This window comes from Schistocerca piceifrons, chromosome 1, assembly GCF_021461385.2.
Source record: "Schistocerca piceifrons isolate TAMUIC-IGC-003096 chromosome 1, iqSchPice1.1, whole genome shotgun sequence".
NCBI classification, from domain to species: Eukaryota; Metazoa; Arthropoda; class Insecta; order Orthoptera; family Acrididae; genus Schistocerca; species Schistocerca piceifrons.
The window spans coordinates 63,955,665-63,973,683 of record NC_060138.1 but is presented as its reverse complement, the minus strand read 5'-3'; the positions used below and the strand labels follow the sequence as shown (position 1 = coordinate 63,973,683).

The window sequence follows — 18,019 nt, the reverse complement described above, 5'->3', positions numbered from 1 at the left end:
ATGTCCTGACAGCTGTTGCCACTTTTCACAACCATCCACCTCTGTCTGCCTCCCCACCTGATGTCCACGGCAGAAGTTCAGAAACGTGGCCAGTCAGCCACTGTTTTGGACAGAATTTTAAATGAACTTCTTTGCCACCTACCATGCATGTCTCTAATCTTGTTCACTGAGATTTTAAATAGTTGTCTTATGTCTGGCCTTTTCCCCCCTCAGTGGAAGCAAGTGAAGCTCATTGCGATCCCCAAGCGGTTCAAGGGCCCTACTGTTCCCACCAACAGGCCCATCAGCCTGTTAAATACCATGGCGAAGGTCCTTGAATCTGTGACCCTCCAATGACTTTCTCAACCTCTGGCTGCAACGATCTGACCTGAACAGTTTGGATTTACTTCGCATGTCTCTGCCGAACTTCAGGTTCTTCAAATCACTGAATACTTCAGCAAAGGCTTCAACACCGCCAAGTTGACAGCTGCCATTTTTCTGGACTTGCAGAATGCCTATGATAAGATCTGGCATAACAACCTAGTGCACAAGATGCTGACACAGGCCCCTATACCAGATATCTATGTCAAGAATGTGGATGACTTCCACTGTGGTAGGACTTTCCTAGTGGCTCAGTGGGGAATGCGTTCCGGCATTTGCCCATTGTCAGCGGGCTCTCCACAAGGATCGGTGCTGTCTCCAAATGGTTCAAATGGCTCTAAGCACTATGGGACTTAACATCTGAGGTCATCAGTCCCCTAGAACTTATTACTACTTAAACCTAACTAACCTAAGGACATCACACACATCCGTGCCCGAGGCAGGATTCGAAGCTGTGACTGTAATGGTCGCGCGGTTCCAGACTGAAGTGCATAGAACCACTCAGCCACACCGGCCGGCGGTGCTGTCTCCCATTCTTTTTAATATCTATGTGACCAATATTCTCAACATCCCCGAGTGCCACCTGGCACAATATGCTGATGACACAGCACTGTATACCACTGGTCATATCACGGGTGCTATTGTCATCCACCTCCTGCGATAGGTGGACGCCAACATCACTTGTCACTAGACAAACAAAATAGCTCTTAATGCCACCGAAACTTTGGCTGTCTATTTCATGAAACAGCACCTAATCCTCTGCCGCAATATTTTGATTGCAAGCATGCAGGTGCCATGGCCCCGGACGACCACCTATTTCAGGGTCCGGATGGACCACAAGCTGCTATTCCACTGTCATATGGAGTATGTCACCAACAAGGGGCAAAAGCTGACCAGGGCTTTGTATCCCCTCTTCCGCGGTAGGTAACTTAACCTGCATACCAAGCTTCGCATCTACTGAGCAATTATCCTGCCTGCTCTCACATATGGCTCCACTGCATGGGTCACAATTAGTGTCACCAGGATGCGGACATTGCAGCGCCTGCAGAACAAGGTTCTCAGGTGGAATCTGCACGTCCCGCCACTCACAAGCATTGTGACTCTCTGTGAGTAAGCAGATATCATCTCCCTCAAGATGACCATACGCAAGAATGCGCGGCGGCTCTATGAGAAAGTGGCTGCCCTGCGCGACACTGTCCATGGGCTATACTTCCACGCTGCTGGCATCAACATCCGGTTCCTCTAACCATCCTAGAGGAATTGGATTCCAACCATGGCTAACGATAGGCCTGGTACACCAACCGCGGATGCATCCTTTGGCAGCACCAGTCCCCCATTCTACGTCCATTACTTTCCCACCCTACCTGCCCATGTCAGACTAAGTTTTTATGCTTGACTGATGTAGTACTGTCACTGTTGGAGGGTGGTATGGGACTCCCAAGTATATTGCAGTGACGCAGCATCACTGCCTCACCAACACAGTTAGAGACAATGAAAGACCAGTAATGCTGTATTGTACCGTATCACATGAAAAAAAAGATAAATAAATAAATAGAAATGTGGCACTTACCTGCTGCAAACATGACAGGGGCACAAGCACACTGCTGCAGGTAGGACGGAGACACTGGGAACATGCCCCCCAGACACTGAAAAAGCAAAATTCACATGTAATCAGTCACACCTAATCAATTACTTGCAGAAGTGGTCACAAAAATTGTATATTTCTGGACATAGGTTCCATTTCAAAATATTATCTACTCACTTCTCTCTACAGGTCCTTGAAGTTTATGATAGGAATTTCTAAACCCCTTATATATTCATAGACAATAATTACACTGATTACATTATGTTGATTGCCTGAACATTACAAAAGATGGGCCATGGTTCTTAGTAGAGAGTGTGATCCTCATTGATAGCAATACGTGTTGTACAACATTACTGTCCTCAAGACTGGTAAGAAGTTGTTGTTGTAGGGCATTCCATTCCTCCACCAGAGTGGTTGACAGATGCTGAATGGTTGTTGGTGCATGTGTATGGTCTACAGCATGTCTCCCCAATGCATTCCACATGTGCTCAGTCCAGTTTAATTGATGGGAATGGGCAGGTCAGTCCATTCACAAAATAGCCTCTTGTTCCAAGAGCTCAAATGGCTCTGAGCACTATGGGATTTAACTTCTGTGGTCATCAGTCCCCTAGAACTTAGAACTACTTAAACCTAACTAACCTAAGGACATCACACACATCCATGCCCGAAGCAGGATTTGAACCTGCGACCGTAGCGGTCACGCGGTTCCAGACTGAAGCGCCTTTAACGGCACGCCCACACCGGCCGGCTCCAAGAGCTCCTCAATCTGCACTGTTCCGTGCAGTCCTGCACTGACATCCATAAAAATGAATTCAGGACCAAATGAGCCCCTGAAAAGGTGCACACCACTATTCAACTTAATGAGCAATTATCTGAGAAGAGCACCTGACTCCACTATTAGCTGGTCCAGTCCCCATGCTTTGGACACCACTGCATATCTTTGAACATGGTACGCTCACCTGTTAGTATTATTGTGGAGCTGTACTCCTTCCCCGTGTGTGTCTTTCCAGGTATGCAGTCCACCCTAGCGTAATTTTTATAGATGACAATGTGTGACCGCATCAAACAGAGCAGGTGGAGCAGCACTTAGAATGAGAGGATATTTGGCAAATGGATTGGCATGCCTGTTCCCCTGACTTAAATCCCATGCATTGAGGAGACATATTGCAGCATGGCCACATGCACTAATGACTACCAAATGCACCAATGGACTGTCCTGCATTAGTCAGCCACAATGGTGGAGGAATGGAATGCCCTACCACAAGAACTCCTTACCGACCTTGCAGCCAGCATGGGAGCAAGTTGCACAGCATGCATTGCTGTCAGTGAGGTTCACACACCTTATTAAGGTCCATGCCCCACCTTTTATAAAGACCAGGGGACCATCATAACTTGTGGTGACCTCAGTGTAATTACTATCTTTGAATAAAAGTGTCATTTCTGTTAATTTCATTGTATATTTCTTTCAGCTATCTTCTGCACTGTACTGTGATAGTTCTTTCTATGCATGGCACACGTTTCATCACTCTGTTGCCTCGCAGTGACACGTGATGTGAAAGTTACTTTCATCCTTAAGTTTTGCGCACCAGTGTATTTACTTATGTCTGTAAATACTGAGTCCTATTTACAGTACTTCACTACTTATTGTGCAGCTTTACAGTGAATACTGCTATTTGCCATGTAGCTGATAGAACTTTTCAGTCCCTGAATCCAGCTATTCACATATTTTGTGAAATGAGTGGCTAATGAGGCATGTTTTTAATTTTCTTCTGAACTGATAGGAACTCCCATTTTCTTGCTTTTTGTTGGACAGGAGTCTGTTGAATACTTTTCCTTCAGAGTATGTAAACTCCATTTTGAATCATAGACAAGGAGACAAAATTTACATGAAAATTATTTTTTGTATTGTCTTATTATGTGAAGGCAAAGTCTTTACTAATTTAAGTATAAGAGATAGTGTGCACATTGATTTTTGGATCATGATCTGAGAAATATAATCAACATTACTCAAGGTACAAATCATTCTTGACTCTCATCAACCTCACTCGCACAGTAAGAAAAAAGTTACCAGTTACAAATAACATGTCCCTCTGCCATAAAACTGAAATATGGTATTTCATCCACCAAGTACTTTGGTAGCATATACACTCAAACTGGCAAAGTTACTAGGGAGTTCTTACTCTTGTTTTCACTAAGATGTTTACCATTACTCGAATTAGTGGCAACAGAACTTGCATTTGCCTGCCAATGCAGGTTTTCATTTGTCTTGAAACCATATTCTTTATTGCACCTCACATTAAAAAATAATGTGTATGTTGTGAAGAAAACGATTCCCAGGGGTTGTGTTTTGTGAGATTACAGACCGTGTGTTTATACAAAGTCTTGTGAAAATAACGCTATTGAGAATGTATCTAATTATATCACCCCAAAAGAACCCATTTTACTTCTGAATTGTGTGGAACAAAACATCCCTCAATGAACTAGTCTCCTAAATGTGTAAATCCCACACAACTCTATTAATAATCCCATAAATGCTGAAGGTTTAGGCTTTACATCTCTACACTTATCCCTTATGATCATCAAAAATTGATGTTTCTACTCATGATAGTATGGTAACATGACTGAGTATGAAGCAAACATAGCCTGTGTTGTCTGACAGCTGTCACATTCAAATTTACCCTCAGCGCTAAGCTTGCACCAATAGTGAAGAAGTAGCTTTAATCCTATTGGTCGGTGCCCACAAATTCATGGCGGACACTGCGATTTATGTGCGTGAACGTATCACACAATGAACTTTGCCTACTCACTTTGGATTAATACTACACTCTCTTTTATAACACTTCCCTCCAAAAGGCACACAAACATACATCCAAATGCAGCAGCATTAACTAAAAATGAAATGCAGTTTCAGTGAAAGAAAACTGCTTATAAATAATGGCAGGTCAACAGTACCTACAATGAAAGCTAACAGTTCAATGAAAGTTGTTTTACTACCATAAGCAAAGTTAAACAAATTTATGGTTTTGAATGGAAACAAATGAATTTACAAGTTCATCTGCTGAACTACTGTTTAGTTTTTCAATAGGGAGAGCGCAAAGCATTGCATCTTATCTTTTCATTGCTGATATGTTGAGATGATGGTAGTATGTTATGATGCTGAAGATGATGTTACAGCAGCTCGTCAGTAGAGGCAGCGTGTTGGATCAGCTCTGTTGATTGAATGAAGACTGCTGATAATCTTCTCATGTGGCAAATGAACTCCATGCAGCCGAGTTGATGTCAGTGGTGTATTATAGGCCACTGGCAAACTGTATGTCATTGTTGTTGTTACCTACACTCAGACTGGCGTGTGCACGTGATTTCACGATATTTGCAGTAACACTGTCCATTACACAGTTTTAAAGTTTTCTGATCATGTAATTATAGTTCATTAGTTACATGAAATCACCACGCTCAGCAGGAATCAGCACGTTCATGATACACAGTTTCTAACATACCTGTGGCACAGTTAATAATTATTTACTCTGTTCTCAGCCACAATGCGAACACACATTGAAGTTCTGAAACTTGCAAAGTGCATGCGATACAGTCAAAGCGAACACAGTTCACCTCAAAACCTGTAACTACAATGTCATCCATACTCGGTTGTATTGTCATCGTTACACGACCCAGTTCAGTTGGCAGTTTTACACAGACCAACTTCTCTATCCACAATAAAGATTTTCAGAATCCAGTACAGAAAGAACAGCAACATATATCATCATTAACGAGTTCTGTTTGCACCATTTTGCAAGAAAACAAACACAGACATCAAATCATACGTGTTCACACCACCTCCTTCTAACACAGACTCTCTCTACACACTGTTCGACCATCACTGTCGGTACTCCCAGATCACTCTCACTCTATGTATATAGTATCTCAACATATTTTTCATTGTACAAACTATTTTAATCACAATAAACATTTTCAGCGAAGGATGGGCAAAGAACCAAAACATTTTATCTGCTCAATAAACAAGAGAAATGTATTTACTCATGAAAAAAAAAACATTAATTTCAAAAACATATTATCTCTAACAAACAAAGGACAAATATACATATACATATACATATGAAATAGAAAGAAAGAAAGAAAGGAGGGAAAAAAAATTTTTATGTCCTGCAAATAGTCTAATGTTTAGAGATTTGGATATGACAGACTTCAGCACCGTACTACATAGTTCCACATGAAGCAGTAAAATTTCAGCATTTGATGTGATGGTCTATCAATAAATGATTTTAGGTGAGCTTTCTGAATAATATATAGCAAATAATTGCTGTTGACAGTACTGTGGCACAAGTTTGGAATAATGCACAGCAGGGTACAGGGGAACAGAACATGCAAATAAATCTCTCATGCTGATTGTTAGTATGCAAAATTTGGTTTAATAAGATTGAATTGTGTTGAATGTATCTTTCAGTCATTTAGTAACACGCCCAAATTTATGGCAGTGAGCTGTTATTTTGAGTGTTTTGTAATTACTGGAGTATCATTCACACGCAATATCAAACAGTGTTACTACTTTCAGTCGAAAATTATTAATGGTTCATTCCCTCCCAAAGATAATAGGCAGTATGATGTGGGATTCCTGATAGCACAGGGCCCATAGCATTTTATATATATATATATATATATATATATATATATATATATAAAACACACATCCTTTCGTCTTTCCCTCTCCTTCTTTCTTTCCTGATGAGGCAACAGTTTGTTGCGAAAACTTGAATTTTGTGTGTATGTTTGTGTTTGTTTGTGTGTCTGTCGACCTGCCAGCACTTTCATTTGGTGAGTCACATCATCTTTGTTTTTATATATATATATATATATATATATATATATATATATATAAAAAGAAAGATGATGAAACTTACCAAACAAAAGCGCTGGCAGGTCGATAGACACACAAACAAACACAAACATACACACAAAATTCTAGCTTTCGCAACCAATGGTTGCCTCGTCAGGAAAGAGGGAAGGAGAAGGAAAGACAAAAGGATATGGGTTTTAAGGGAGAGGGTAAGGAGTCATTCCAATCCCGGGAGCGGAAAGACTTACCTTAGGGGGAAAAAAGGACAGGTATACACTCGCACACACACACATATCCATCCACACATACACAGACACAAGCAGACATTCGTAAAGGCCTTTACAAATGTCTGCTTGTGTCTGTGTATGTGTGGATGGATATGTGTGTGTGTGCGAGTGTATACCTGTCCTTTTTTCCCCCTAAGGTAAGTCTTTCCGCTCCCGGGATTGGAATGACTCCTTACCCTCTCCCTTAAAACCCATATCCTTTTGTCTTTCCTTCTCCTTCCCTCTTTCCTGACGAGGCAACCATTGGTTGCGAAAGCTAGAATTTTGTGTGTATGTTTGTGTTTGTTTGTGTGTCTATCGACCTGCCAACGCTTTTGTTTGGTAAGTTTCATCATATTTCTTTTTAGATATATTTTTCCCACGTGGAATGTTTCCCTCTATTATATATATATATATATATATATATATATATATATATATATATATAAAAACAAAGATGAGGTGACTTACCGAACGAAAGCGCTGGCAGGTCGATAGACACACAAACAAACACAAACATACACACAAAATTCAAGCTTTCGCAACAAACTGTTGCCTCATCAGGAAAGAGGGAAAGAGAGGGAAAGACGAAAGGAAGTGGGTTTTAAGGGAGAGGGTAAGGAGTCATTCCAATCCCGGGAGCGGAAAGACTTACCTTAGGGGGGAAAAAGGACAGCTATACACTCGCACACACACACATATCCATCCACACATCGGGTAAGCCACCTATGACTGTAGCATGACGTCCTAAACTACTCTGAGAAGGACAAACTTGCTATATGAGCGAAACACTGTGCTATATATTTAAATAAAGTGGACATTAAAATCATGAAGGAGGGTTGGACTAGTCTATAGCATGGTCTTATTGCTCTAGTAGTTTTTTCATCATAACTTGGTAACAAAAATCTTGTGTGCCTGACTTTACTTTTATAATATTTTCAAAAAATGTGTGCAGTTAGTACAACATGTGAGTCTAAAACTGCAATTACCTCACCATTAAGGAGGAAGGTCAGATATGAATCTGAAATGGGCGAGGTGGCGAGATGGAAATAGAAAATATTGATCTATGGTAGATGAAATCAATGATGTAGTCAGTCACTGAGGTAGGACGAAATACCATTACGCAGGCTTTGCATTGGAGGCGTCCCTATGACACATGATTTCTTCTGGTGAGAAGACTTCATAGTGTGTTTTAATTGTAATAGCTACTTACTGGTGCTACACATTTAATTAGACCATGGTCTGTACACTGAGAAGAAAATATTGCTAGAATTTTCTAATCCTCTGCTTCTGAAGTTTGGTAACAATGAAAAAGAGGGAAAGACTCAATTATTGACAGGTCTTAGATTTTAATGTCTAAATTATTGAAAAGTCTTAGATTTTAATCTGTATCAAAGTGATTGATCCATACATCATTTACTTAACAGTCAGCCAGATATTGGTTGTCATTTATTGTTTCAGTCCTTATATTAAAGTAAATAATTACATAAAACTTAACTGTTTGCCAAAAACTGAAATTACACTTACTTTTATCTGCCTTTATTGTATTGGAAAATGTCACAGAAGTGTGAATAAATATTCACCAACCACAAACTGTGGCAAAACAAGAAATAAGTGTGTTGTAGGCAAACACTGCCTTAAATTCCAATTTATGGATTATTTAAAGCTGAAACTGAATAGTTGCATCATGCTGTAAATGTGGACACCTGCATGCTTGGTGTCTATTTTCTTTATTCTCCATAGCTGATGCTTTTGTTTTCAATACAATTATTACATTAGCCAGTTCACATATCTATTATTTTTATTCCTTACATTAATAAAGTAGTTCATAAGTGAGGATGTAATTGATGTGTGCTTCATTCATTCCCATCTCATTGTTACAGGTTACGAATCTTCGCATCATTGACAGCTCATTCCGACGAGTGCATGAGAATGCATTCTCAAACCTACCAGGTCTGATGCACCTCAACTTAAGTGGAAGTGACCTAATACTCTTGCATCCTGACATGTTCGCCAACAACACACAGCTGGAAGTTCTTTCACTAAGATACAACCAGCTACGTCTGATGGAAAGTGAAAAGTCTCCTTTTGCAAATTACTTTCTGAATATAGATTCTCTCAGAGAACTTGATCTCTATGGCTGTAGTCTCGGTAATCTTCTCCCTACTATGTTTACTCGCATGCCAAATCTTGATTACATTAATCTGGGGTCCAATGGGATCAAAGTTTTGCATAAAGATATTTTAAAACCTATCTATTCACTAAGTGAGCTTGATTTATCTGAAAATCTAATTGGAGAGCTGGACCCTGAAGTTTTCAGTGAGAGTGAACTGGTCTCACTAAACATCAGAAAAAATCCTTTGAGATCATTACGTAATATCTCAATACCAGAATTGGAAACTCTTGATTTATCTGAATGTAAGTTCAGTGAAATCACAGGAGACATGTTTTCTGGCTTCCCAGATTTAACGAAATTAAGTCTTGAAGGAAATGCCATAAATAGGATTGAAGGAAATGCATTTGCCCCTCTAACCCATCTTCAAATTTTGGATCTTTCACACAATTCTCTTGAGGGACCACTTCCAGAAAATTTATTTGTAAACAATGTAGAACTGCTTCATCTTGATTTATCAAACAATCCTACAATGAAATTATTACCACCAGGTGGATTTGAAGGTGAATTTTCAACTCTAGAAACTTTGGATCTTTCTCACTGTGGACTAGAAAAATTAGAGGTGTTCAGTCTCAGAAATATGAATCGTCTCACAATTCTGAAATTGGCAGGCAACAATTTGAAGGTCCTACCACATGGTGCAATTGGAAGCAATGTGAAAATACTGGATTTGTCTGACAACCAGCTGTCATTCATAGAAAAATACAATTTCCCTGCTGACTCAAGGATTACAAAACTATATTTAAAAGGCAATCCTCTCCTTGCTGTCTCACCTTTCGCCTTCTCAAACCTCCATGCTCTCATGGATTTGGACTTAAGTTCCTGTGACCTGACAACATTCCCATCTCTGATGGATACCAGTGTATCAGTTTTCAAAAGCTTGCGCCATCTGTACCTTTCTGGAAATAGGATCACTTCCCTAAACAAAAATGATCTTGAACATATGCCAGCACTGGAAATCATCGATGTCTCCAAGAACCCTCTAGATTGCCACGTGATGAAAAATCTTGTAAATTACTTGGCTCGAGCTGATATTAAGCCACTGCTGTCTGTTGAGCTAACAGATCCATCCGTGCAACTGTTTGATGATGACATCATAACCTTTGGCGGAAATACACGACATGCCTGGGACTTCTTCCTCAAACAACTTTGTGGAGAAGAAGTTGCCACCATAAACTATGAAACAGTTGATGATGTTAAAGACAATTGGTCATTTAGTGATAATGATGAGAAAATTGATAGTTACATCGAAGATACATCAGCAGGAGAAATCCACATCAGTTCTAATCAGATTTCTGATGAACCAAGTACGTGGACCATAGTTGTGGCAACTACGACTTCATTTGCTATCATCTTTATTATAATAATTCTTTTTGCTGTCATTGTTCTGTGTATTCGCCAAGAGAATGCTACAAAAAAGGCTGTCAGGAAAGTGAAAGCATACAAAACACCCATTTTACGGCATGGGTACTTGGGTGACTATAAGAAACTCCAGGAACAGCACAGTATTCCATCAACACCAATAATGAAAGACAGAAACATACAGCTACATAATGAACTGGTTGCTAGTAAGGAAGGCAGCACAGGAAAGAGCAAGATAGAACAGATGGTATACATGGGCAAAGGGGATAATGCCGTAATGCCAGAGGCTGTATAATTGCATTGTTAAGGATTCATAACAATTTTGGACAGCTAATATTTTAACAGTTATTTGTGTAAGTGTTACTTCATCATTAGGGAGAAAAAACTAGGTTATCAGCCTAGTGCCTATACTTTGGTGCAGTTTTGCCAAATTTGTGGGAGTTGATTTAAGAAAATGTGGGATGATCGTGTGAATAATTGTGTAGTGATTTTGTACAGACTATGTTTAATGTAATTGTATAATATTTAAAGAGCTGTGCTGTGAAAGGCTGTAATAATCAATTATGTGAAACACTGTGTAGTAATGATTGGTCAGTCACAACTCTTCCCTTCAGATGGAGTACTGTGCATAACATATACTTTTGACTGTAAAATGCTCTGAGCAAAGCAGAATGTGAAGCTATTTTTCAATTTTTAGAAGAAAGTATGCTAACTTTATGATGAAATAGTTGAATGTGAGACAAAAGACATGAAGTAATTAATGTATAAGAATTGTAATTGCACATGCAGTATGTATTAAAGTTGTTTTTGGAGAATAAATGTTTTTATTTAGATCATTTAGTTTCTCCTCCTGCAGACTATTACTTCTTTCAAAGCAAATCTGTCTGTTTCCAGGAAAGAGAAGGAAAAAATTTGAAAAGTGACTTCCAGTTATCTTACCTTTAAAAGCATTTAGAATTACATAAAAAATAGTTTGTTTACAAATTTTAAATTGATTATTAGTATTTGCATTTTTGTTATTTAAATATGAGTCATTCAGATTGCCACTAAGGTCATGCCATTTAACCAATATACAAAAAAATTAAAATGTACAGTTCATCATAATGTATTAATATATCCAACTGAAGTTATTATATTGTAACTATTACCTAACACAGCTGGCAGGTATGTTACTTTGACACTACATACAAATTTTTAATTGAATTAAGGAATACATATATCACCTCTAAGGGATAGCATATTTTCTTAATTTTCTTATTTTATTTATTTTTTTTTTTTCATTTATTTATTTACATTAAGTCGTCTCAAGTGTAACTGCATGTATTGTATGCAGTGTTCGATATCTTGTACAAGAAAAGAATGACAAATGCACTACAATACACAGAAAGATTACTACACCTTGGGGGTTTATTGGGACAAGTTTATAAAAGAATTTTCTTGCACAATTCTCTGTGTTAAAAGTTTATAAATGTGTCTCTTGAAGTCTGAGACCAGAAATAGTGCTATGAAGTTAAATAAAACTATTTCAGATTTCCCCTCATGCCCCCAATCCTCACATCACCACCAGAGTTGGCCACAAAGGAGTGTCCCCTCCATCACCAAGTATCACCCAAGACTGGAACATCTGAATCACAACGTTCACCAGGGCTTTAATTACGTATCATCATGCCCTAAAATGTGGGATATCCTACCCAAGATACTTCTCACCCCTTCTAATATAGTGTTCTATTGCCCATCCAACCTCCACAACATCTTAGTCAATCACTATGCCACTCCTAATCCCAACCCCTTACCACAAGGATCATATCCCTGTGGAAGATCCAGGTGCAAAACCTGCCGAATCCCCCCACCTGGTACTCCTATTGTAGTCCTGTCACAGGCTTGTCTTGCCCCATCAGGGGTTGTGCCACTTGTAACAGATGCCATGTTATTTACCAGCTCTGCTGCAATCATTGCACAGCTTTTTATATTGGTGTGACTACCAGTCTGTTGTCCACCAGGATGAATTGCCCACCAGGATGAATTGCCACCGCCAAACTGTGGCCAAGAGCAAAGTAGACCACCCTGTGGCACAACTTGCAGCTGGACATAACACACTTGATTTCAGTGGCTGCTTCACTATCCAAGCCATCTGCATTATTCTCTCCAGGTGTGAAGAAGGACATTATCCTTAAAACACATTTTCTGCTTCTGTAATCATCCCGGCCTTAACCTACAGTAACATACTATCCCCACACCCTCCATCCAGCAGTTTCCACCCCCTCTGTCCATCATCTCCTCACCATTCTCATTCTCACACTGTTTATTTGCAGCCCTCTGCTAACATATCCACCTGTCTTTTTCTCTGCTCTTCTCCTTTTTCACTCCTTTTTTCCCATCTACCTGCCCCACAACCTCCAGATGCTGTACCTGTTGGCAGTCTATTTTCTGCACACTCCACCAGGCAGCATTCATCTCTCTCCTCACCCCTACACTACTATCCCTTCCCCTTCCCTGCCCCCTCCAGATTGCTACTTGCATCCCATGTGATAGTTGCATTCTGGCCCGAGGTGCTGGGGTTCATGGTTTTTGTGTGTGTGTGTGTGTGTGTGTGTGTGTGTGCGCGCGCATGAGGTATGCTTGCTTTTGTATGCGTTTGGTGTGTGCCTCTCTTTTACTGATGAATGCTGTGGCTGAAAGTTTTATGAAGTGCCTTTGAAAGCTTTATGTGAGTGTCTTTTAATTGTGCCTGTGTGCAACTTGGTGTGTCTTCTGTACGGTTAGTCTGGTGTATCTTTTTCTACATTGTTGGTATTCCTAACTGGAGTTTCCATTGTTTCATTTTTTCCAAATGTCTTCCTTCCATCTTACAACCCTGTGATGTTTTCCTTTGTTACTCTTCTCTATAGCATTACTCTTCTCAGTGTCCATTCTCTCTCTTCTTTCCTGTGTTTATAAACCACCTTTCAAACTGCATCTTCTCCTGAACCACGCTGTATCAACGTTCATCCATGCACAACACAGACTTCATGACCACACTGATTGTTGATGCAGCATATAATACTCCAGATTCTATCCTCCGATAGTTATAATTATATTTTTCCTATTGCTGCCACTTCATCCCTCATCCTGATGTACTTTAGTGTTTTGTTTTCCACACCTGCCCATGCCATACGAACTTTTGATCCTTGACCTAACCCAGCCCCTCTCCCTCTCTCTTCGCTTACTGCAAACACACACACACACACACACACACACACACACACACACACACACCCCTCATGATTCCTTTTCACCATGTTTCTGTACTTTTTATTGTATTTCTTCACATTTTTATGTGGTTTCACTATTTTTGCATATTTTTGTCATATTTGTGCATAGTTTTATGAATCTGTGCTTATTTTGGCCTGTGCTTGTTTCTTTGTGTCTTTACATACAGGGCTATTACAAATGATTGAAGCGATTTCATAAATTCACTGTAGCTCCATTCATTGACATATGGTCACGACACACTACAGATATGTAGAAAAACTCAAAGTTTTGTTCGGCTGAAGCCGCACTTCAGGTTTCTGCCGCCAGAGCGCTCGAGAGCGCAATGAGACAAAATGGCAACAGGAGCCGAGAAAGTGTATGTCGTGCTTGAAATGCACTCACATCAGTCAGTCATAACAGTGCAACGACACTTCAGGACAAAGCTCAACAAAGATCCACCAACTGCTAACTCCATTCGGCGATGGTATGCGCAGTTTAAAGCTTCTGGATGCCTCTGTAAGGGGAAATCAACGGGTCGGCCTGCAATGAGCGAAGAAACGGTTGAACGCGTGCGGGCAAGTTTCACGCATAGTGATGTGAAAGATTCAGTGTTTAAACCTCCTCTACCAAGAAACGTCCCAGAACTGCAAGCTCGCATCAACAATGCTTTCGAACTCATTGATGGGGACATGCTGCACCTGAGTGTGGGAGGAACTTGATTATCGGCTTGATGTCTGCCGAATCACTAAAGGGGCACATATCGAACATTTGTGAATGCCTAAAAAAACTTTTTGAGTTTTTGTATGTGTGTGCAAAGCATTGTGAAAATATCTCAAATAATAAAGTTATTGTAGAGCTGTGAAATCGCTTCAATCATTTGTAATAACCCTGTATTTTTTATGCATGTTTATGTGCCTTTCCACTTATTCAGCTTGTCTCACAACCATCACCTATTTTACCATTTCTGCATCATTCCTGTTCCCTTTAACCCATTCTTCCCACAATGGACCCTAGCTCCAGTTTTTTGCATAAGTTCAGAAAAGTATCCCTTTCCCTAGTTAAAACGCAGTCCAAATACTGTTTCTCAAATACTGCCTAAGTCATGGAATCCCCCCACCCCCTCCTGAATGGTCTAACTGTAAATATTCCTTTCTCTGGATCCCACCTCTCCTTTCACAATGATCTACAGCTTTTCAGATTCCCCCTATAGCTGGCACTCACAAACCTAGTACTGCAAAAACTTCTCCATGGCACAGGTATCCCAGAACCACCAGTACCTACTCCATACATCACATCTCTGAAATTGAATCTCTCACTCCCCAGCACCTGGAGGAGCATTCCAGACATCACATCCATGTTATCCAACCTGCTGACATCCTACTGCCACCTCAGGGCACCACTGTCCAACCCCTATCATACCCATATTGTTCCTTCTCATAGCAGCTAAACCCTGCCTACCTTTTCAACTTGCCACGTCCCCAAAAACTCCCTACCAACTCTCCACCAAATCCAGAGCCAAAACACTCCCATAACACTGTTATTAACCTTTCCACCAAACCCTCAGCTCCACAGAAGTTCCAGTCCTATTCAAAGACATCACATTTAGCCCTACACCCAAATTTAACCATGCTGGACCTACCAAAGACCTACTCTCCTTCTTACCCATCCCTGCAATGGAAGCACTTCTGTGCTGTCAATCCCTCCAACCAAAACCACCCTAATTTCAACATTGAATCATGCCTCTTCCTGTTCATATCACCATCCAACTGTGATCCTCCTTCCTCTCACTTAACTTACAGGAATTCCTTACCTCAAACTTAGCCTCACCATCCTTTCCCAAGTCCCTTCTTCTGATCACAAACCTTTCAGTAGAAGAAAGAACAGCCATACAAAAACTCAGCACAAATCCTGACCTAATCATCCTTCCTGCAGACAAAGGTTCCACCATTGTTCTTATGAACTGGAGCGTCTACCTGGCATAAGGCCTCAGCCAATCATCTGACTCGTCCATCTATAAACTATGCCAGTGGTCCCATCCCAGAAGTCCAACACAAGCTCCAATCCCTGCTTAAAGCTTTAGGCTCTTTGTAGAACATCTCCCCTGAATCCATTTCCTTCCTCACCCTCATGACATGCCACACACCCCACCTTCTACATGCTCCCCAAAATCCACAAACCCAACAATCCTGGAGGTCCATTGCTCAGTATGCTGAGGGTCTCACCAAGGCCTTCACAGACAGCACTAACCCTCAGACCTAGTCCACAAACAGATCTCCCATGCCATTTCCCCTCATGTCCCCAATCCTCCCACCACCCTCAAGAGCTGGCCACAAAGCAGTGTCCTCTTCATCACCAAGTACCTCCCCAGATTGGAACAACTGAATGACATCCTTCACAAGGGGTTTGATTACCTATCATCATGCCTGGAAATGAGGGCTATCCTACCTGAGATACTTCCCACCTCTCCTAAAGTGGTCTTCCATCATCCACCTAACATCCACAACATCCTAGTCCATCCCTATGCCACTCTCCATCCCAACCCCTTGCCACAAGCATCATGTCCATACGGAAGATCTGAGTGCAAAACCTGCGAACCCATCCACCCAGTACTTCCAGTCCTGCCACAAGCTTATCCTATCCCATTAGGCTGCGTTCACACTGCTGGCCAGGCCGGGCCGGGATGACACGTACTGGCTCGGCTCGTACCTAGCCAGCTCAGGCCGATGTGTAGTGCATTCACATTGCGCGCCGTGCTGAGCCAGGACAGCGAAATGGGGGAAAATCCACTTCTCCGATTTTCATGTTTTAAAAATTCTTAGCGGTATATAAGACTTCATCACATCGTTTTATGAACTTATTTTTTCCTTAAAAGTGTTACTTACATCGTGAAAAAAGAAAAAGTCTACTTTTCATTTCGCGTGATCTCTTAGTTTCGTAATGCCTCCCAACTGATTTTGAAGAAAGTATGCGGCTAAAAAATCTGATTTTTGTACATGTGGTAGTGTAACATCTGAGCTTCATATTGAATAATTTATCTTTCCATATTTCTTAGCAGTCATTGTGAAATGATGCTATTTGTCAATGTTGTGCACTTGATTTACAAATCTTGTAGTGAAAAAGTTATGTAGCGGGTAGCTTACTGTTAGATCCATTTTAGACCATACATTGTTGGGAATGAAATGTAGCTAATAGTACCAATAAGTTTTTGAAATGATAATGATACTGATATCTGTCTCTGGTCACAAGTAATGCGAGCTATTCAGTGGCGTCAGTGCCACGTCCGCAAGCCACGGAGTTCGCGCAGTTACAGCTTGGTTTAGTGTACTCATGTAATGCAGGACAGAAAAAAACTAATTACTAGTGATCAGCGCAGACCTAGTGTCGGTCCCTCGTATTATTTTAATGGTCTCATTGTCTAGATAAATCCAAATGTATAAGAATTTTTCCCTCAGCTACTGGACAGTCATCTGCTATACTTTTATAATTGGCCACACGTTGCATCACAAAAGACAAACAATTATTTGTCATCAACATCCTACAATTAGTATAATGTACATTTTGTATTTTGAACAAAAAGATTAGAGTATATTAATCTAAGATGAGATCTTGCTCCTCATGCATTGTAATAAAAGCTTGCAACATTCTACATGATTTATTTCTAGTTGCATATAATAAACAGCAGATGTTAAAAAATATAAATGCATTTACAGATGTTTCTATGCCTAAGTTTGACTAAGGCACAGAAAGTTCATTTTTTTGTATTATCGCTTTTGCAGTTCACGTAAGTGTAGTACCGCAAGCTGTAAATAATTACATCATTTAAAGCGACCCTATCTCCACTTAGAAAGATCTGTGGATAGCTCTTACAAATAGTCTATTTTAGGAAATGAATGCAATGAAACCAAGGCTGAGTGGGACAGAATTTCAATCAACACTTTGCTGGATCATTTGACGATGAAATGCCATTTCGATTTTTCTACTGTAACTGAAAGAAAATGTGCGGATTCAGCATAGCCTCAAGCACAGCAATACAGGTAAATGAATTATTGTTGATTGATGTGTTGGATTCTCGTCTAGTTCAAAGCAGTGTAAAGGATGAGATGTGTGTGTCACTGTTTGCTTCTGTGTATTTTTTCCTCTTGGTGGTCTTGTCCCCAGCGGCAAAGGGATCTTAATTCATTAACAGCTGA

At 40.4% G+C, this 18,019-nt stretch overlaps 1 protein-coding gene across 1 annotated transcript in view; it reads left to right on the top strand.

The window, feature by feature from the left end:
* The window catches only part of LOC124782999 (leucine-rich repeat-containing protein 15), a 109,361-nt gene extending 97,948 nt beyond the window's left edge, over window positions 1-11,413 (top strand). Inside the window, exon 3 of the mRNA XM_047253988.1 lies at window positions 8,947-11,413. Coding sequence (XP_047109944.1) covers window positions 8,947-10,893 — 1,947 coding nt within the window. The 3' untranslated portion in view covers window positions 10,894-11,413. The remainder of the gene's footprint in view (window positions 1-8,946) is intronic.
* The last annotated feature ends 6,606 nt before the right edge of the window (window positions 11,414-18,019 follow it).